General features: G+C 42.7%; 5 protein-coding genes across 7 annotated transcripts in view; 2 read left to right on the top strand and 3 right to left on the bottom strand.

Moving 5' to 3' along the window:
- LOC128734896 (protein unzipped) overlaps window positions 1-1,697 on the bottom strand; it is a 164,130-nt gene extending 162,433 nt beyond the window's left edge. The window contains exon 1 of the mRNA XM_053829292.1: window positions 1,395-1,697. The gene's annotated coding sequence lies outside the window, so the exon portion shown is untranslated. The remainder of the gene's footprint in view (window positions 1-1,394) is intronic.
- Window positions 1,698-3,697: 2,000 nt separating this feature from the next.
- On the top strand, window positions 3,698-4,297 carry LOC128734462 (enhancer of yellow 2 transcription factor). 2 transcript variants are annotated; one of them, XM_053828675.1, is made up of 3 exons: window positions 3,698-3,761; window positions 3,824-3,911; window positions 3,967-4,296. In XM_053828675.1, exons 2-3 carry the CDS (start codon window positions 3,856-3,858, stop codon window positions 4,193-4,195), a joined length of 285 nt encoding a protein of 94 aa, XP_053684650.1. In that variant the 5' UTR covers window positions 3,698-3,761; window positions 3,824-3,855; the 3' UTR covers window positions 4,196-4,296. The 2 variants fall into 2 exon arrangements, with proteins under 2 accessions (XP_053684650.1, XP_053684651.1); XM_053828676.1 differs by having other exon boundaries at window positions 3,730-3,765; window positions 3,967-4,297.
- LOC128734460 (F-box only protein 42) lies at window positions 4,208-6,540 on the bottom strand. The gene is made up of 3 exons (XM_053828674.1): window positions 6,323-6,540; window positions 5,871-6,258; window positions 4,208-5,802 (listed from the first exon to the last, which is right to left on the bottom strand). Exons 1-3 carry the CDS (start codon window positions 6,441-6,443, stop codon window positions 4,482-4,484), a joined length of 1,830 nt encoding a protein of 609 aa, XP_053684649.1. The 5' UTR covers window positions 6,444-6,540; the 3' UTR covers window positions 4,208-4,481.
- A 1,049-nt stretch (window positions 6,541-7,589) lies between these two features.
- On the top strand, window positions 7,590-10,401 carry LOC128734871 (pre-mRNA-splicing factor syf1 homolog). Its single transcript, XM_053829252.1, has 2 exons — window positions 7,590-7,772; window positions 7,843-10,401. Exons 1-2 carry the CDS (start codon window positions 7,731-7,733, stop codon window positions 10,399-10,401), a joined length of 2,601 nt encoding a protein of 866 aa, XP_053685227.1. The 5' UTR covers window positions 7,590-7,730.
- Window positions 10,402-16,134: 5,733 nt separating this feature from the next.
- The window catches only part of LOC128734919 (eIF-2-alpha kinase GCN2), a 181,904-nt gene continuing 180,831 nt past the window's right edge, over window positions 16,135-17,207 (bottom strand). For both annotated transcript variants that reach the window (XM_053829320.1, XM_053829319.1), the window contains exon 5: window positions 16,135-17,149. In XM_053829320.1, coding sequence (XP_053685295.1) covers window positions 16,276-17,149 — 874 coding nt within the window. In that variant the 3' untranslated portion in view covers window positions 16,135-16,275. The remainder of the gene's footprint in view (window positions 17,150-17,207) is intronic.

The raw sequence follows: 17,207 nt of genomic DNA on the forward strand, positions 1-17,207 counted from the left end.
TCTAGGTTCAGTCAAAAAAAAAAAAAAAACAATCTCTGACCTTTTGGGAAGTGAAGGTTTCGTCACTTTTTTCTTAAATTGAAGTAAACAAAATCGCTGGGGTAAAAAATCATCATTTTTTCTTCCTTCCGTGTCACCGTAAGATCATCATCTGGGGTAAGGGAGGCAAAACGTGTATTCCCAGTGTGTATCGGTTGATATATCTATATGAAAATTGAAAAACTTTTGCCAACATTGCATTTTCGTTTTCAAAAAGTGCTCTTCAGTAGATTGTAGATGTAGTCCTATGTCAAAAATTTCGAAATTATTTCCGTATGATAATTAATGCAGCTAATTTCTTCTGCCTGAACCATCTCAAATATTGCATACAAAAGGTGGTGTGCATATTTATTTTGACAGATGGGAAGTTACTAGAAAACTTTATTTTGACAGATAGAAGTCAACTTTTCGTGTTCTAATTAACAATATGATGCAACATTATGCGTTTACCGTCTTTCATGGTGTCGAAAAACTCTCATCAAAAACGGAATATTTTCATCTAGCAAAACGAAAATGCTATCAAACGAACGTAAATATCCTTAATTACTGCCGACTTTTCTATTCGGCTATCCTTTCCGTACACAACCGTCACAATCGCACGGCACCCGGCAACAACCACGTTCGAAGGTCACACATTTTGCAAATTCTCGCACCCCTGCACATGATAGGTATGACTCATGCCGCGGCGTGTTTGCAGTATCCTTTATTTGCACGAGCGCTTACGAGAACCACGCGTTCGGCTCGAGGATCAAATTCTCGAGAGGAAACCAGTCGTACACACTTACTCACTCAGCACTCACTACCAACCGGGACGGAAAGACCCAAACGCCCGACGGCCTCGAACGGGGAGGCGACGGTGGCTAATGGCCACTGGCGGGTAACAGCGGTTACGAACTGCCGAGGAAAATGGAAGAATGGGAACACACAAAATTGCAAACACGGTATCGATTTTTTGTGCTCCACCAAATGGTGGAATACATCCTGAACACACAGAGAGAGAGAGCACACAAACAGCAGCAACAAGGAAAAAGAAACACAGCCCTCCTCCCAGTGGCACTGATATCCACCCTCGCTAGCACACATACAAACTTTCGACAGACACACATATTGCTGGCTCTTCTACGTGTGCCATGTTTTACTTCCTTCCGCCAACTGAATCCGCCCGTTTCCGGGTTCCTCCATGACCCATCCCATTGACCATAAATGCCAACAACACGCGCCAGCCCCACAAGAAAGGTATCTTGTTTCTGCACAAACCTCGCCGTCTCACCCTGTTCCCATCAACACCAGGCACAACAAATGCTAAATTTAATCCTTCAGTTCAGAATTAACAAAACAAAAAAAAAACAACTTACACTGCACGTTTATGGACAACTTTTTCTGCATAAAGAAGCTTCTCTGGCACACGAAAATTCAGATTCAACGCCAGATTAAAAACGTTTTTTTTTCGACAAAGAAATATTATTCGCGAAACACTCCTCCAAGAGTAGCAGCAGCAGCAGCAGCGCGCGCGAATTCTACTTCACTCCTGCAGCCACACTCCAGTTTATTCAATATCACCATCAAAATTACCACCAACCAACGGTTGTGTGCACACAGGTATTATTGGCGACCGGCCAGTTCAGTTAGAAAGCCTCTGCGATGAAGACAAAATCCAAACACTACCACTCGCTCCGAAGTCCCGTTCGAAACTGGCGAAACTGGCCCGACGAAGAAGCGCGAAGAACCGAACCGAAAGAGCCGTTCGCTGAGCGCTTTATTAGTTCGGATTGGATGGGAATTTTGCACGCAAGCCAGCAAGCGCCAAGACTCATCGAAAGCAACGGTGAAACGCGAAGAGACACAGAGATTACGGGAGTTGGTGCTTTGACGAAAGAGATCTAAACGTTCGGAGCTTTTGTTCCTTGCGCAAGCGCTCGTTGATAAGAGCTTTTTGTTCGTTGCTTACCGGGTTGCCATGATATCCGACAACGACAATCCTAAGGCTGTGAACCATTTCACGAAATTTTTAACATTTTGGTTAAAATTTGACAGTTCGATGGTTTTTCGAAAATAACCCTGCTCGGGAGCATGCAAAGCAAGCAAAAGCAAAGAACATTAAAAATTTATCCAATTTTAACTCGGAAAGAATAAAAAATATTTTCATCCTCACCTTATATGCTCTCATTGAGCAAAAAAACTATCAATCCGTCAAATATGAAATGGTTCGCATTCTGAATTGATTTTAACCACTCGAGGAGAAATAACCATCGAACTGTCAAATTTTAACAAAAAAGTTAAAAATTTCGCGAAATGGTTCACAGCCTAAATTTAGCTATCGCTGTAGTTTTAAGGTATAAGTGGTAAAGTTTCTCAATCAATTTATAATAAGTAGTTTTACCTGGAAATTAAATAAAAAGAACTTATCCAATTTAGTTCTACTATATGTACTATGTATAAAACGCTCCAAAAACTTCAGTCAAGTATTTTAATATCACTGTGCACGCTATGTCCGAAGATACTTATTATTTAACTTACATGCACCTCAGATTTCTCTTCACAGGATGTTAGTATTGATCAAAACAATTAATTTAGAGAAGGTCTTAAAATATTCTATCTTGGTTTTTTTTGAAAAATTCAATTTTCAAGGTTATTTAGGGGTCATTCCCTCTCAAGAGATCATATCCGTTGTAATCGACCAGCTCCGATTTCAACCAAATTTGGAATAATTGCCTGTTCTGACCCCACATTTAATTTCTCAAAGTTTGGTACGGATTGAACAATCCCCCTTGCAGTGACATGCAGTGAAAAATGAGTATTTTCGAAAATCTGTGAAAAATGAACAAGCATCACTGCTAGTATACATGCCACTATCACTACAAAGAGACTTACGTAGTCCTGCGTCACCTATATATGCGGTCGTGTCTTGTACACAACCCCTCTGATGTTTTTAACGCTTCTTTAATTTTATGTCGAATTTGTTTATTCAATCCGGATTGGAACTGGATGAACTTTTTGTGTTCATTTGCTCCTATCTGACAGATAAAATTCATCCAGTTTCAACCCGGATTGAATATTGCAGTTGCAGTTGAAAACTGTAATAATCGACGTGCGACATTCGGTTTTATTCTTGTTCTGTGTGTCGCAACTACGTCGCACGTGGTGCGCTGTGTTCGCACATTGATGCGCTATACAACGCACCACGTGCGACGTAGTTGCGACACACAGAACAAGAATAAAATTCAACTGCAACAGCAATAAACAAATTCGACATTAGAGTCCTTGGTCCACCCTGGAGTTTTCCTATTTTTCCACTGTGTGCGAGTTCCGAGTTGACGATAAAAGTTTTTGCCACACCTAATTGCACTCATTGATAGTAAGGGACAAAAAGAAAATGAACGGCAGGGTTACCAGATCTACAGAAATTAGCCCGCAGATATTGGAATCAGCGGAATCAGCAGAAAAAAATTAAAATATTTTTAAAATATTTATAGATTTTTGCTGTAGTTTTCTCAGCTGTATCATTAACTTGGTTACAGTTTGTGTATTGTTTTCACGGTTTTCACTGACGAACAATTTTTTTTCATTTTCCGATTAGATTTTTTGACTTTTTCGACTCGAGCAGCTCTCATAGTTTTGAAAAATATCTGACATCACTGACTGCTCACAGTTTTAAGCTTTTTTAAGGTTAACAAGGAAACAACAAGAGACAAAAGACGAAACAACCGCAATTTCTCTTGTGTGTAGGTAACTTATTATTTATAATATCCAAGAACAACCAAAAATACTATTGTTTTTATTGTAGTAACAAAATTACTGAAAATAAACTAAGCCAGGATGACTTTCACCAAGAGTGTAGACCAAACTACAATCCTGCAAGGAGATCGCACAAAGTAAGTGGAAAATTTAAGTCAACTTGCTCTCAATGGTAACCGAATCTCTGATCAGGCTGAAGGATTTACTGCGGCTACGTTTGAATGCCTGTGGCTGGAGTGACCAGGTACGACTGCTTTGTCGCGACGCCATTAAGGACACGGACGGTGGGGCCATCAATTGTGACTCCTTGGTACAGCAGGTTACGCCGAAAGCTCGAGCCTTAATACCGGATACGGTTAAAAAAGAATTGCTGCAGAAAATTAAAACCATCCTGATACAGCAGGAAGGGATCGACATTTGAGCTCAGTTGCGGTTGTTGTTTTAAAATTGACTTAACAAATAGCGTAGCGCTTTGTGATTGCAGAACCAATAAATTATGAAATAAACCTAAATATTTGTAGTTTCTTTGGACAGCGAGAACTTTATTTATTGGAATCAACGTGTAAACATTAGCTTATCTATTCGCATACTACTTTCGAATACCAGAAATTGAATTTTATAAACGAAAATTGCTTAGCCTAGCAGCACGATTAGTGACTAAGTGAACGTCAAACAATTCATATTAAATATGTACAATCAATTGGCTTCTACACGACTGCCGTTGGAACGGTCAAGAAGTGCACCGAATTGGTTACGCTTGAACTTTCCGACTTCGGATTTTTGTTTAATCCACCAAACACGATAAGCTCTCCGGTTCCGCTAACCATGGTAGAGAAGGTAAAATGGTCGGGTGCCCCTGCGATGAGACCGCTGTTTTTCTGTTCCTGCCATTCGATAACCGGAGTTTTTCCGTCGTTGACTAATAACTGGGAAATATCGCAGACGTAAATTGCCAAACCATTGCGTTTGATTCTTTTCGGAGTAATCGAAGATTCGTGAGCGACAGCAGCGGCTGCAGCAGCAGCAGCTGCTGCTTGCTCTTGTTCGCGTTGTTCTTGTTCTTTAATGCGACGCATTGCGGAAATTTTCTCCTCCATTTTCCGAAGCCTTTCAAGCTGACGTTCACGTGAAGCCTGCAGAGCAGGCGGATTTGCTGGTCGAACGCTGAAGGCTGCCATCGCCATATGGCCATGTTCTGGAGGAGTTTGGTTGAACCGTTTGGGTAGCAAATGGTCGTCGTCTATCTGTTGCCTGTGATAGCTTGGGCTTCGAATAGCAGGAAGCGGTCTAGACGGTCCCGCTTGAGACGGTGAGCTGGGATTGGATATACCGGAAGGACCGGGTTGAGGATCAATTGGTTGACGCAGTGCCCCCGTGGGGGAAGGTGTTCGAGCTCGTGGGGCCGGCGGAATAATGGGTGCTGGCGGTGGAGGTGGAGGTGGCGAACGAACGGGATGCTGACGAGGAGGAATATTTGGTTCATTGCCAGCAGCCCTCGGTCGGTCAGCTGCATTACCTCCCGGTCTTGGTCTACCCAGATTCGGTGGATGTAGACCATGGTTGGTTGGCCTATGTTGCCGGATTATTTGAAAGTCGTTGGGCGAAGTTGGCCCTAACACAATAATTTTGGTTCCGACGTTGCATGCAGGATAACTCCAATTGTGTGTCACTGTACTTTTTTTGTTTTTGACTTGCACGTTCCTCCAGCGCCACACATCGTTTCTCATATCCAACAACCAGGCGTCATTGAAAATTCTATTAACTCCTCCCGTACCACCCAGCACAAGTATATGATCACGTCCGATAGCCATTTGAAATTGGCCGTAACGTGCCGGTGGCTTTTGTTCAGACACCATTGGCCTTTTCCACATCAATTTTTCCAAATCCAATACCCAAATGTCGTTGGTAGTTCCAATGTTTTCCATTGTTTTTTGATAGCCTCCAAAAACTACCATCATATTGTCGTGTACCGTGGCAGAATGACCAGTCATTGGTGGTGGACCATAAGCAAAGTTATGTATTGTCCATCTAAAACAAATTGTGAGCATTAAGGCTTTTACTGTATGATTAATTCACAATCAGATATCAGAACGTACCTGTTGTCCGTAACGTTGTAAACATGCAATTCATCAAAAAGCGTACACATCTGAAACGGCGTATACGAGTGCCTCCAGCCCCCGAATAGTACTAGCAAATCACCATAACAAACCAGTGAAGCTCCAGCTTTAGGTGACGGGTACGAGCCCATCGAAATTGGTCGAATCCACTTCCGCTTGCTCAAATCAAAGCGCCACAAATCGTTGAAGGTTGTATCGTAAGAAGAAGCTCCGCCGAAAACGTACATCGAATTACGATGCAACGAACTTGCATGGGCAAACCGAGCAGCTATGCTCGGGTTCTGGCCGGTCAGCGCCTCCTGGCGCCAGCAAAGGTTGAAATCCATGAGAGCCTTCTGCAAGCAAACTTTCTTCCGTATTCGTACATCTGCAATGAATAGATAGTATGTAACAAATCGTTTTTGATTGTTTCCAAACTAATATCTGCTTACTGCTCGCAAGGGCGATCCAGCGTTTGCAGACCGAGGCACACTGTTCCAGATCCTGGTACGGAGGAAGTAAACTAAATATAAACTCTAAAATTTCGTTAGGTAAATCATTTATCGAAGCCATCACTTCGAAGCACACTTGCTGCGTTATTTCAACTAACGAACACTGTTTCAAAACTTAAAACAATTTTTTTAGTGAAAAAATGGAACAGATTTGTAAAAGTGAAAAAATTTATGTACAATTTTCACTGAAATTTGCTGTTTGACACTCGAATGCATGAAATATGTCAATGATGCTATGTTGACAGCAAGCCAGCTGATACAGACCGGCAGCACCAGTCTAACCTCTATATCACTGTGGAAAATTTTGTGAAAAATTTATCAATATTTGCAAATGAAAACTTTTCTGAGAAAATTTTTTCTCTACGAGTTATAATTTTTGGAAGTTGATATGTGCTGTTTTAAAAGAATCGATTTTCCATTTGTATCCAGCTTTTTACGAGCCATAATGGCATTCCTTTAGTTTTACCGTGAACGCGCGGAAAGCAAACGTGCGATGTATTAGGGAAATGTCAAAATGCTGTTCAAATATTACGAACACGTTCGCCATTATGGCTCGTAAAAATCTGGATACAAATGGAAAATCGATTCTTTTAAAACGTGTTTAATCAAAACAAAAGACAATTTGCAGTTTAGCCCCTCGCATTGTTATGAAGTGACAGGCTTATTTGCAAATCATTTTGTAAACAGGCGACGGTAAAGAGCAAAACTGCGTTGTTTTCAAAACACAGGCGCATTGTAAACAGGCGAAACTAAATAAAAAAAATCAAAACAAGGCGAAACAGGGCTGGGCGAATCTCATTGTCAAAATGCTTTGAGGATCATTCCAAGGGGTTCAAATATAAAACTTAGATTTTGAGCTTGAATGCACAAATTTTATGCAGTACATGCTGTGAAATTATAAGATTGATTTATTCTACACCAATTTATGTCTTTGAATTTGATTTTTGTAAATAACTTTTATTTAAATTATGACTTGAAAATGTACTGGCAAATGTTCACACTTTGTTAGTTGCGCCCTTATCGCGAATCACTCCGGAACTGTATAGCTGGTGCTAACACTTTTAAATTTACTGGAGATCAACTCTATTCATATATAAATACCAAAAGCAAAAACACCTTGAGCACACTAAACGTCAAATGCTCAAAATCATTTTTGCCGCAATCTTTTTGCTTCCAAACGTTTTGCTTACAGTGATTAATAAAAAAAAAACTTTACTTGTTTTCGATAGTCGATTTTGTTTGTTAAAACAGATAATTTAAACTTTATATCAAATCCTGGGGAAAGCTTAGCCGCGGATGCCGCAGATTCCCCATCTTACGAAGCATTTTGCAAGCCAAACAGAACACAATGCCGATGTCATCGGAGGTTGATTTAACGGAAGTATTTTTCGTAAGTATAATACGTTAAATTTTGCCCTTACCTTATGAGCACGCATATAATATTCGTACCTCTCTTCCAGAACGAAGAAGACCTGCCGTACGAGGAGGAAATCCTCCGAAATGCATACTCGGTCAAACACTGGATGCGGTATGTGGAGCACAAACGCAACGCTCCAAAGTTTGTTATAAACACGGTCTTCGAGCGTGCACTAAAGGAGCTGCCCGGTTCGTACAAGCTGTGGTACAACTATCTCAAAACGTTGCGTCGCCAGGTGAAGGGAAAATGCATTACTGATCCGGAGTACGAAGAGGTCAACAACGCATTTGAGCGGGCACTGGTTTTCATGCATAAGATGCCGCGTATCTGGATGGATTATTGCTCTTTCATGACTGCGCAGTGCCGGATCACCCGTACACGGCAGGTTTTTGATCGCGCCCTCCGAGCATTGCCAATCACCCAGCATCAACGTATATGGCCGCTGTATTTAGCGTTCTTGAGGAAATTCGACATTCCGGAGACGGCTGTGCGTGTCTGGCGACGGTATTTAAAGCTATGCCCGGAGGATGCTGAAGAGTATGTTGAGTTCTTGGTTTCGATAGGGCACTTGGATGAGGCTGCGCAGCAGCTTGCCAGTATTGTGGACAATGAAAATTTCGTTTCGAAACATGGTAAATCGAATCATCAGTTGTGGAACGAACTGTGCGAGCTGATATCGAAAAATCCGGATAAAGTACACTCGTTAAATGTGGATGCCATTATACGGGGAGGATTAAGAAGGTACACGGACCAGTTGGGACATCTGTGGAATTCGTTGGCAGATTACTACGTGCGGAGCGGTTTGTTTGATCGGGCAAGGGATATATACGAGGAAGCCATTCAAACGGTCACGACCGTACGAGATTTCAGTCAGGTTTTCGATGCGTATGCGCAGTTTGAAGAGTTAAGTTTGAGTAAAGTGATGGAGGAAATGGCTAAAAATGCGACGCCTTCGGAGGATGATGAAATCGACGTTGAACTACGTATGTCGCGATTCGAGTATCTAATGGAGAGGAGGTTACTTCTGTTGAACAGTGTACTGCTACGCCAGAATCCGCATAACGTTGCCGAATGGCATAAACGGGTTGAATTGTATGAGGGAAAACCGCGTGAGGTTATCAATACCTATACTGAGGCCGTTCATACGGTGCAGCCGAAGCTTGCGGTTGGTAAATTATACACCCTGTGGGTAGAGTTTGCAAAATTCTACGAGAAAAATAAACAATTAGCTGATGCTCGGATCGTTTTTGAGAAAGCAGTTCAGGTAGATTATCTAAAAGTGGATGAATTGGCTAGCGTTTGGTGCGAATGGGCAGAGATGGAAATTCGTTCGGAGAACTATGATGATGCTCTGAAGATAATGCAGAGAGCCACGGCAATGCCGAAGCGAAAGGTCGCATATCACGACGACACGGAAACGGTGCAGATGCGTGTTTATAAATCACTCAAACTATGGTCCATGTATGCTGACCTGGAAGAATCGTTCGGAACATTTCAAACCTGCAAGCAGGTATACGATCGTATTATCGATCTCAAGATATGCACTCCACAAATAATTATAAACTACGGTCTATTTTTGGAGGAGCATAATTATTTTGAAGAGGCATTCAAAGCTTACGAGAAAGGCATCTCATTGTTCAAGTGGCCAAATGTGTACGATATATGGAACACATATCTGACGAAGTTTCTCAGGCGCTATGGTGGACAGAAGCTGGAGCGTGCTCGTGATCTTTTTGAACAATGTCTCGATGGGTGTCCACCGGAGTTAGCGAAAAACCTTTACCTATTGTACGCCAAATTGGAAGAAGACCACGGCCTAGCGCGCCATGCGATGGCAGTTTATGAGCGAGCCACAACGGCTGTCAAGGAGGACGAAGCATTTGCCATGTACAATTTGTATATAAAGAAAGCTGCCGAAATCTACGGCATTCCACGAACGCGCCAAATTTACGAGAAAGCAATCGAATCTCTTTCGGAGGCCCAATCCCGGCAGATGTGTATGTTGTTTGCCGAAATGGAAACAAAACTGGGTGAAATCGATCGAGCTAGGGCTATCTATGCTCACTGTAGTCAAATGTGCGATCCACGCATCACGGCAGAGTTCTGGCAGACATGGAAAGAGTTCGAAATTCGACACGGCAATGAGGACACGATGCGGGAGATGTTGCGAATCAAGCGCTCGATTCAAGCCACGTACAACACGCAAATCAATATGATGTCAGCTACGTTAATCAATTCGACCGTTACTGGGGCTGGCTCGGATCAACCAGCGGATGCGATGAAAGCGCTGGAGGCAAAAGCCGCGGAAACATCGGCTCGAGCGATCGCTGCCGTTGGCGCCAGTGGCGGAAATATTATGTTTGTGCGAGGAGAAACTCAAGGGGGAAGTAAAAAGGCGGATAAAGTGGTTAACCCGGATGAAATTGACATCGATGACGAGGACGACGATGATGATGATAATGAGGACGAAACTGGAGACAACGATGGTGGGGATGATGAGGACATCAGTACAAAGATGCCTGTTAAAAAGCAAGCAGTTCCGGCTAAAGTGTTTGGCAGTCTGAGGAAGCAGGAAGAAGAGGATGAAGATGATGATGATTAAAATTTAAATATTAATGTATGAACGTAGATGTAGGTGTATATTTTTTTCTGGACAGGTGACAATCCCGGCACAGACTAACAGACGTAACACCTCAAACAAATTTTCTAACAAAACATTGTTTCATTGACCCCCCTAAAACTTGAAAAAAAAAACATTAGCATCACCTGGTGCAGTCTTCGCGCTACGCAGAGTAAGTTGCTATAAATTTAGCAATACTATAAATTTACTTGTATATTATCTGACAACAGCGCCAGCGTAGGCGAGCGGCTTTCTCGCGCGGCGACTGTTGTTTGAGTCTTGGCATAAGGGAAAATTTGAAACGATCGTTATTATTGACCATGGAATGAGGCTTCAGTGTTACGTCTGTTAGTCTGTGGCTCTACACTGGGTTATTTCGAGGATTTGGGAGGAGGAAAAGCTACCGGAGCAATGGATGGAAAGAGTAGTTTGTCCCATCTACAAAAAGGGTGATCGGCTAGACTGCTGCAACTATCATGGTATTACGCTAGTAAACGCCGCCTACAAGGTACTCTCCCAGATCCTGTTACGCCGGTTGTCACCGATAGCACAAGGTTTCTTAGGGAATTATCAGGCGGGTTTCATGGGGCCTCGCGCAACTACGGACCAAATTTTTACTATCCGACAGATCTTGTAGAAATGTCAGGAGTATAACGTGCCCACGCATCACATCTTTATTGATTTCAAAGCAGCATACGATACAGTCGATCCAGACAAGCTATGGCAGATAATGAACGAACACGGTTTTCCGGACGGTTTATCCTGCATGCTGTTCAACATCGCTCTTGAGGGGGTGATCCGACGAGCGGGCATCGAAACGAGAGGCACGATTTTTACCAAGGGTAGCCAACTTCTAGGCTTTGCAGATAACTTCGATATCATAGCCAGGAACTTTGCGACGACGGAGGCAATCTACGCCAGACTGCAAGCGGAGTCTAGGAGAATTGGGCTAAAAATAAATGCGCCGAAGACCAAATACACGAAAGGAAGAGGCTCAAAGGAAACAAACGCGCGCCTCCCACGGACGGTAACCGTTGACGGCGACGAACTAGAAGTGGTAGAGGAGTTCGTGTGTTTGGGATCGCTGGTGACCACGGACAACACTAGTAAGAAGATCCAGCGGCGCATCCAAGTGGGAAATCGGGCTTACTTTGCCCTTCGTAAAACGCTACGATCAGGAAGCGTACGCCGCCGCACGAAGCTAACAATGTACAAAACTTTTATTAGACCAGTAGTTCTTTATGGACTTGAAGCCGTGACGCTGCTCACGGAGGACATACGCGCCCTTCCCGTGTTCGAGCGGAAAGTGCTGCGGACGATATTTGGCGGAGTACAAACTGAAAGCGGAGAGTGGCGGAGGCGTATGAATCACGAGCTACAGGCACTGCTTGGGGAGACTCCCATCGTACATCTAGCGAAAGTTAGCAGGCTACGGTGGGCTGGACACGTCGTAAGAATGCCGGACGACAGTGCGACGAAAATAGTCCTCTTCAACAACCCCACCGGCACCAGGAACAGGGGGCCCAACGTGCACGATGGCTCGACCAGGTCGAAAGCGATTTGCGACTTCTGAGACGACTAGGAAATTGGCGACTAGTGGCCCAAGACCGAGTTGAATGGAGACGAGTGCTTGAAACAGCACGAGCCACCCCGGCTCTATACTGCTGAAGAAGAAGAAGAAGACAAATGTATTATACATAACTTTGTTAAATTTTGCTCGGCTGAGAAGGTACTGTCAAATGAATCAAAATTGAGTCAAAGTGATCGTGTCATCCGTAAATCTGTGGAATTGAATGCGGTAACTGGCGTGGCATCACGTTGCTCTCAAAGTACTCTGCTATTATTCTCAAAGTACTCTGTAAGGTAATGCTCAACCGGATCCACAAGAAGATTGACGCTACTCTCCGGCGGCAGCAAGCTGGATTCCGTGCTGACCGATCATGTGTAGATCATATCACAACACTCCGCATTATATTTGAGCTGATCAACGAATTCCAGGACTCTCTTCTGTTGGTGTTCGTTGACTTCGAAAAGGCTTTCGACCGTCTCAACCACGAAAACGCGATGTGTTGAGCATTCAATTAGTATCGGTAAACTGTAAGAATTCATATACATCACGCATAGCACACTAGATCACCGCGTGCGACGGACACGGTCTGATGCATATGAAAAAAAAACAACGAAGCAGACTTCTTGGGTTCTATAACGTTGCTAATTGTTAAGTAACGACAGCCCAGCTCTGCCGCCGGAAGCATATCTGTCCCATGTTACAAAACACGAAAATGAGAAAATCGCACTCAAAGTTGAAAAACTGATTTTTATAAAATTACTTAGTTTTCATGTTATTATTCATCCCTCTTTGAGATAATGTTGAAAAACTTCACTAAATTTTGTATACAACTTGAAACCATTTTATATGAAAAGGTATATGCAGCGCGACAAATATGCGTCCATTTTTGCAGTGGGACAAATTGGCTTCAAATTTTTTCGAGTTTTTACCATGTTTTCGATTCATATTATAAAAATATATATATACTAGCTGACCCGACAAACTTCGTATTGCCACAAATTAACCTGTGTTGTACATAAATCATGAATCTCGGATGATCTTTGTCACTTCTTGAGTTTTGCAAGCCCCCCAGTGGGCGGCGCTTCCGACGGCGGGTCACCGGCAACACTCGCGACCGGCTCGTCCTGAATGATCTAGTGTTACTATAGATAGTTTTTGTAGTCTTGTTATTGATTAATGTTTTATGGAAGAGTCTCGAATTTCTCGAGTTGGATTAGTTTTTGAGTTTCGTAAAAATTTCTGTTTTATTTGTATGAGAGTCCATATCCCCCTACCACAGGGGTGAGAGGTCTCTGACTATCATAAAATAAATTCAAGACTCAAAAATCTCCTACATGCTAAATTTGGTTCCATTTGCTTGATTAGTACTCAAATTATAAGGAAATTTGTATTTCATTTGTATGGGAGCCCACCCTCTTAAAAGGGAAAGGGGTCGTAATACACCACAGAAAAAAAATTCTGCCATCTAAAACTCTCACATGCCAAATTTGGTTCCATTTGCTTGATTAGTTCTAAAGTTATGAGCAAATTTGTATTTCGTTTGAATGGTTGCCTCCAAAAACACCCACATGCCAAATATGGTTCCATTTGCTTGATTAGTTCTCGAATTATGAGGAAATTTGTATTTCATTTGTGTAGAAGCCCCCCCTCTTGAAGTGTGGAAGGATCCTAATTCACCGTAGAAAATATTTTTGCCTCCAAAAACCTCCACATGCCGAATTTGGTTCCATTTGCTGGATTAGTTCTCGAGTTATGAGGAAATTTGTATTTCGTTTGTATAGGACCCCCCCTCCTAAAGTGGGGAGGGGTCCCAATTCATCGTTGAAAAAAAAATTGTCTCCAAAAACACACACATGCCAAATTTGGTTCAATTCGCTTGATTAGTTCTCGAGTTATGAGGAAATTTGTATTTCATTTGTACAGGAGCCCCTCCTCTTAAAGTGGGGAGGGGTCCTAATTCACCATAGAAAATTTTCTTGCTCTCGAAAACCTTCACATGCCAAATTTGGTTGCATTTGCTTGATTAGTTCTCGAGTTATGAGGAAATTTGTATGGAAGTCCCCCCTCTTAAAGGGGAGAGGAGTTATAATTCCTCTTATAAAGAGGGGAGGGGAGGGGTCTCAATTCACCATAGAATAAATTCTTGTCACCAAAAAAAACACCCACATGCCAAATGTTGTTCTATTTGCTTGATTAGTTCTCGAGTTAGGAGGAAATTTGTATTTCATTTGTACAGGAGCCCCCCCTCTTAGAGTGGGGAGGGGTCCTAATTCACCGTAGAAAATTTTCTTGCCCTCGAAAACCTTCACATGCCAAAGTTGGTTCCATTTGCTTGATTAGTTCTCGAGTTATGAGGAAATTTGTATGGAAGCCCCCCCTCTTAAAGGGGAGATGAGTTACAATTCCCCTTATAAAGAGGGAGGGGTCTCAATTTAGCATAGAATAAATTCTTGTCACCGAAAACACCCACATGCCAAATTTGGTTCTATTTGCTTGATTAGTTCTCGAGTTATGAGGAAATTTGTATTTCATTTGTATAGGAGCCCCCCCTCCTAAAGTGGGGAGAGGTTCTTATTCATCATAGAAAACATTCTTGCCTCCAAAAACACCCACATGCCAAATTTGGTTCCATTTGCTTGATTAGTTCTCGAGTTATGAGGAAATTGGTATTTCATTTGTACAGGAGCCCCCCCTCTTAAAGTGAGGAGGGGTCCTAATTCAACATAGAAAATTTTCTTGCCCTCGAAAACCTTCACATGCCAAATTTGGTTCCATTTGCTTGATTAGTTCTCGAGTTATGAGGAAATTTGTATGGAAACCCCCCCTCTTAAAGGGGAGAGGAGTTATAATTCCCCTTATAAAAAGGGGAGGGGTCTCAAATTACCCTAGAATAAATTCTTGTCACCGAAAACACCCACATGCCAAATTTGGTTCTATTTGCTTGATTAGTTCTCGAGTTATGCAGAAATTTGTGTTTCATTTGTATGGGAGCCCCCCCTCTTAGTGGGGGGAGGGGTCTCTAACCATCACTAAAACCTTTCCTGGCCCCAAAAACCTCTACATGCAAATTTTCACGCCGATTGGTTCAGTAGTTTTTGATTCTATAAGGAACACAGGACAGACAGACAGAAATCCTTCTTTATAGGTATAGATAATTATACCGTTAGACAACAAAATGTCGAAAATGACAAAATGTAACATGGGACAGTTATGCTTCCACCGGCAGAGCAGGAGTATGGCTGTATGGAGTCGGCTACCTAATGCAAATAAGGGAGCACACATCCAAAAGTGTTCGTTATGTTACACAATGATTTTAATTCAGGGATATTTACGAAAACGCACCATCACATCGCTTCTGAGAAGGAGCGTTGTTTTCAACGAGGCTTCGAGGAGAGCAGCATCAGCAGGTGGCGTCACCGATTCACCATGAAATTTTACGGAAACACTCGCGTCAATACCTCCTACGTTCTGGGGATAGACGTGGGTGGCATGGAGTTATGGGAGGTTTAACGCTGATAAGCTGCAAGCGAAGAACGGATCCACAGTGGAGTTGTTAAACAGCGATTTCAATCTTGCCTAACAGGCGATTTGGAAAACCCCGTTCGCTGCGCCCGCGCCAAACACCGGGACAGCTGTTGGTTGCTGGCTGGGGAATAGCTCGACTGCGGCGGGGATGTCCATAATACCAACTACAATGTGTCCCAGTATCAAGTTGGGCGATAAAATATGTGGTTGCCTTAAGTCACAGTCTGCGCTGAGCGCACTAGGATGCGACGAAGTACTAGCCTGACCACCACTCTTACACACAGTACCGGGACAATCTATGAACGCTAACTCTAATAACACGACTGTGGTGGTAGACGCTTTTTCGGGTGAATATTGAGTCACGGTAACGCGTCATGAATTACTCCGAAATTTAGAACATACGTATTGTGCAGAGTTTGGAAAGTTCCAAGGGAATCACATATTGAGCATGTCACCGAAGAGCTGAAGTAAGTCCACATATTCCAAGAAGTGATGTTAAAAAAGTTTACGTGGGCAGAAGTCGATTCCCAAGAGCGGCAATAGCAATTTCCTGAGTTTGAGTTGAGTTCACATTAATAGTAAAACACACATCGAAATTAATACTTGTATAAAATATTCGTATCTCTATTTTTTCCTCCAATAAGAATCAAAAGACGACAAAACAGAATTAAAAGCTACTACATAGTAAAGAAGTGTTTTAACTTTTTATGATTCTGGCTTCTCCTATTCGAAAAACGGTTTCAGGTTGATTTTAGTAATGCTTACAGTATTAGCCGACAGAAGGAATCCAGCACGCTGTAGACTCCAACTATTGGCATCGTTTTGTTCTTGCTGAAAATATCTACAATTTCGTTATAAATCTCCGAAATGTTATGTTTATGTTTGGGATATCGATCGGTAAGGGCCGCAAGTTCCGCCGAGTGCGAATAAGATTCGTCTTGATTGGCGTATTTTGATGGATCTAGCAAACCGATCAGGCTGCGCAAGGGATCATTCGGAAGATCAACCATAATGATCGAGATTTTTTCTTTCCTTTGGAACTTGGCCAATACCGGGGAGAGTTTGTGTTCAACCTGATTCACATAGCGTTTCTTTTTATTACTGTTATATTTAACCGATGTCAAGAAGATGAGATCAAGCGAACGCGAGCTGTTGTTCTGTGATTGTTGGCTGGTCAACGGTATGCTTTTGGTTGAACTGGTGCTTGTCAATGATGTGTTCAGTAGTGCTACCGATACGTCGTTTACTGCAGGATCAGGTCGAAGGATCCTCAGCATGTAGCTGATCAGTTCTGGTCGGTTCACGTGCCGCTCTTGGAAGCGATTGTGGTCTCGTGTGCGAACTCGCAGTTCGCCACCCTCACCAAGTATGACCACCAGCTTTGCTCCAGCTTTCTCGGCCGATTCTTCAATCGGCAAAACGCCCTCCAGTAGATTGGTCTTGATACCGTGAGACCAACATGAACGAAGTATTTGAACGGCTTCCTTCAGCGGAGGTCTAGATCCGGTAACACAAATCATTGCTTCTGTGTCCACACAACTTTTCGGTAAGTCGATGGCATTAACTAATTTATCCAGCTGCAAACTGAAACCGGCTCCACTGATTACATTTGTGGGAGCATTAACCCCCGAATTTCTGAAAGAAAAAAGAATCTAGTAACCAGCCATCGTAAGCATATCTTATGATAACTCAC

The sequence above is a fragment of the Sabethes cyaneus genome, chromosome 2 (assembly GCF_943734655.1).
Source record: "Sabethes cyaneus chromosome 2, idSabCyanKW18_F2, whole genome shotgun sequence".
Classification (NCBI taxonomy): domain Eukaryota; kingdom Metazoa; phylum Arthropoda; class Insecta; order Diptera; family Culicidae; genus Sabethes; species Sabethes cyaneus.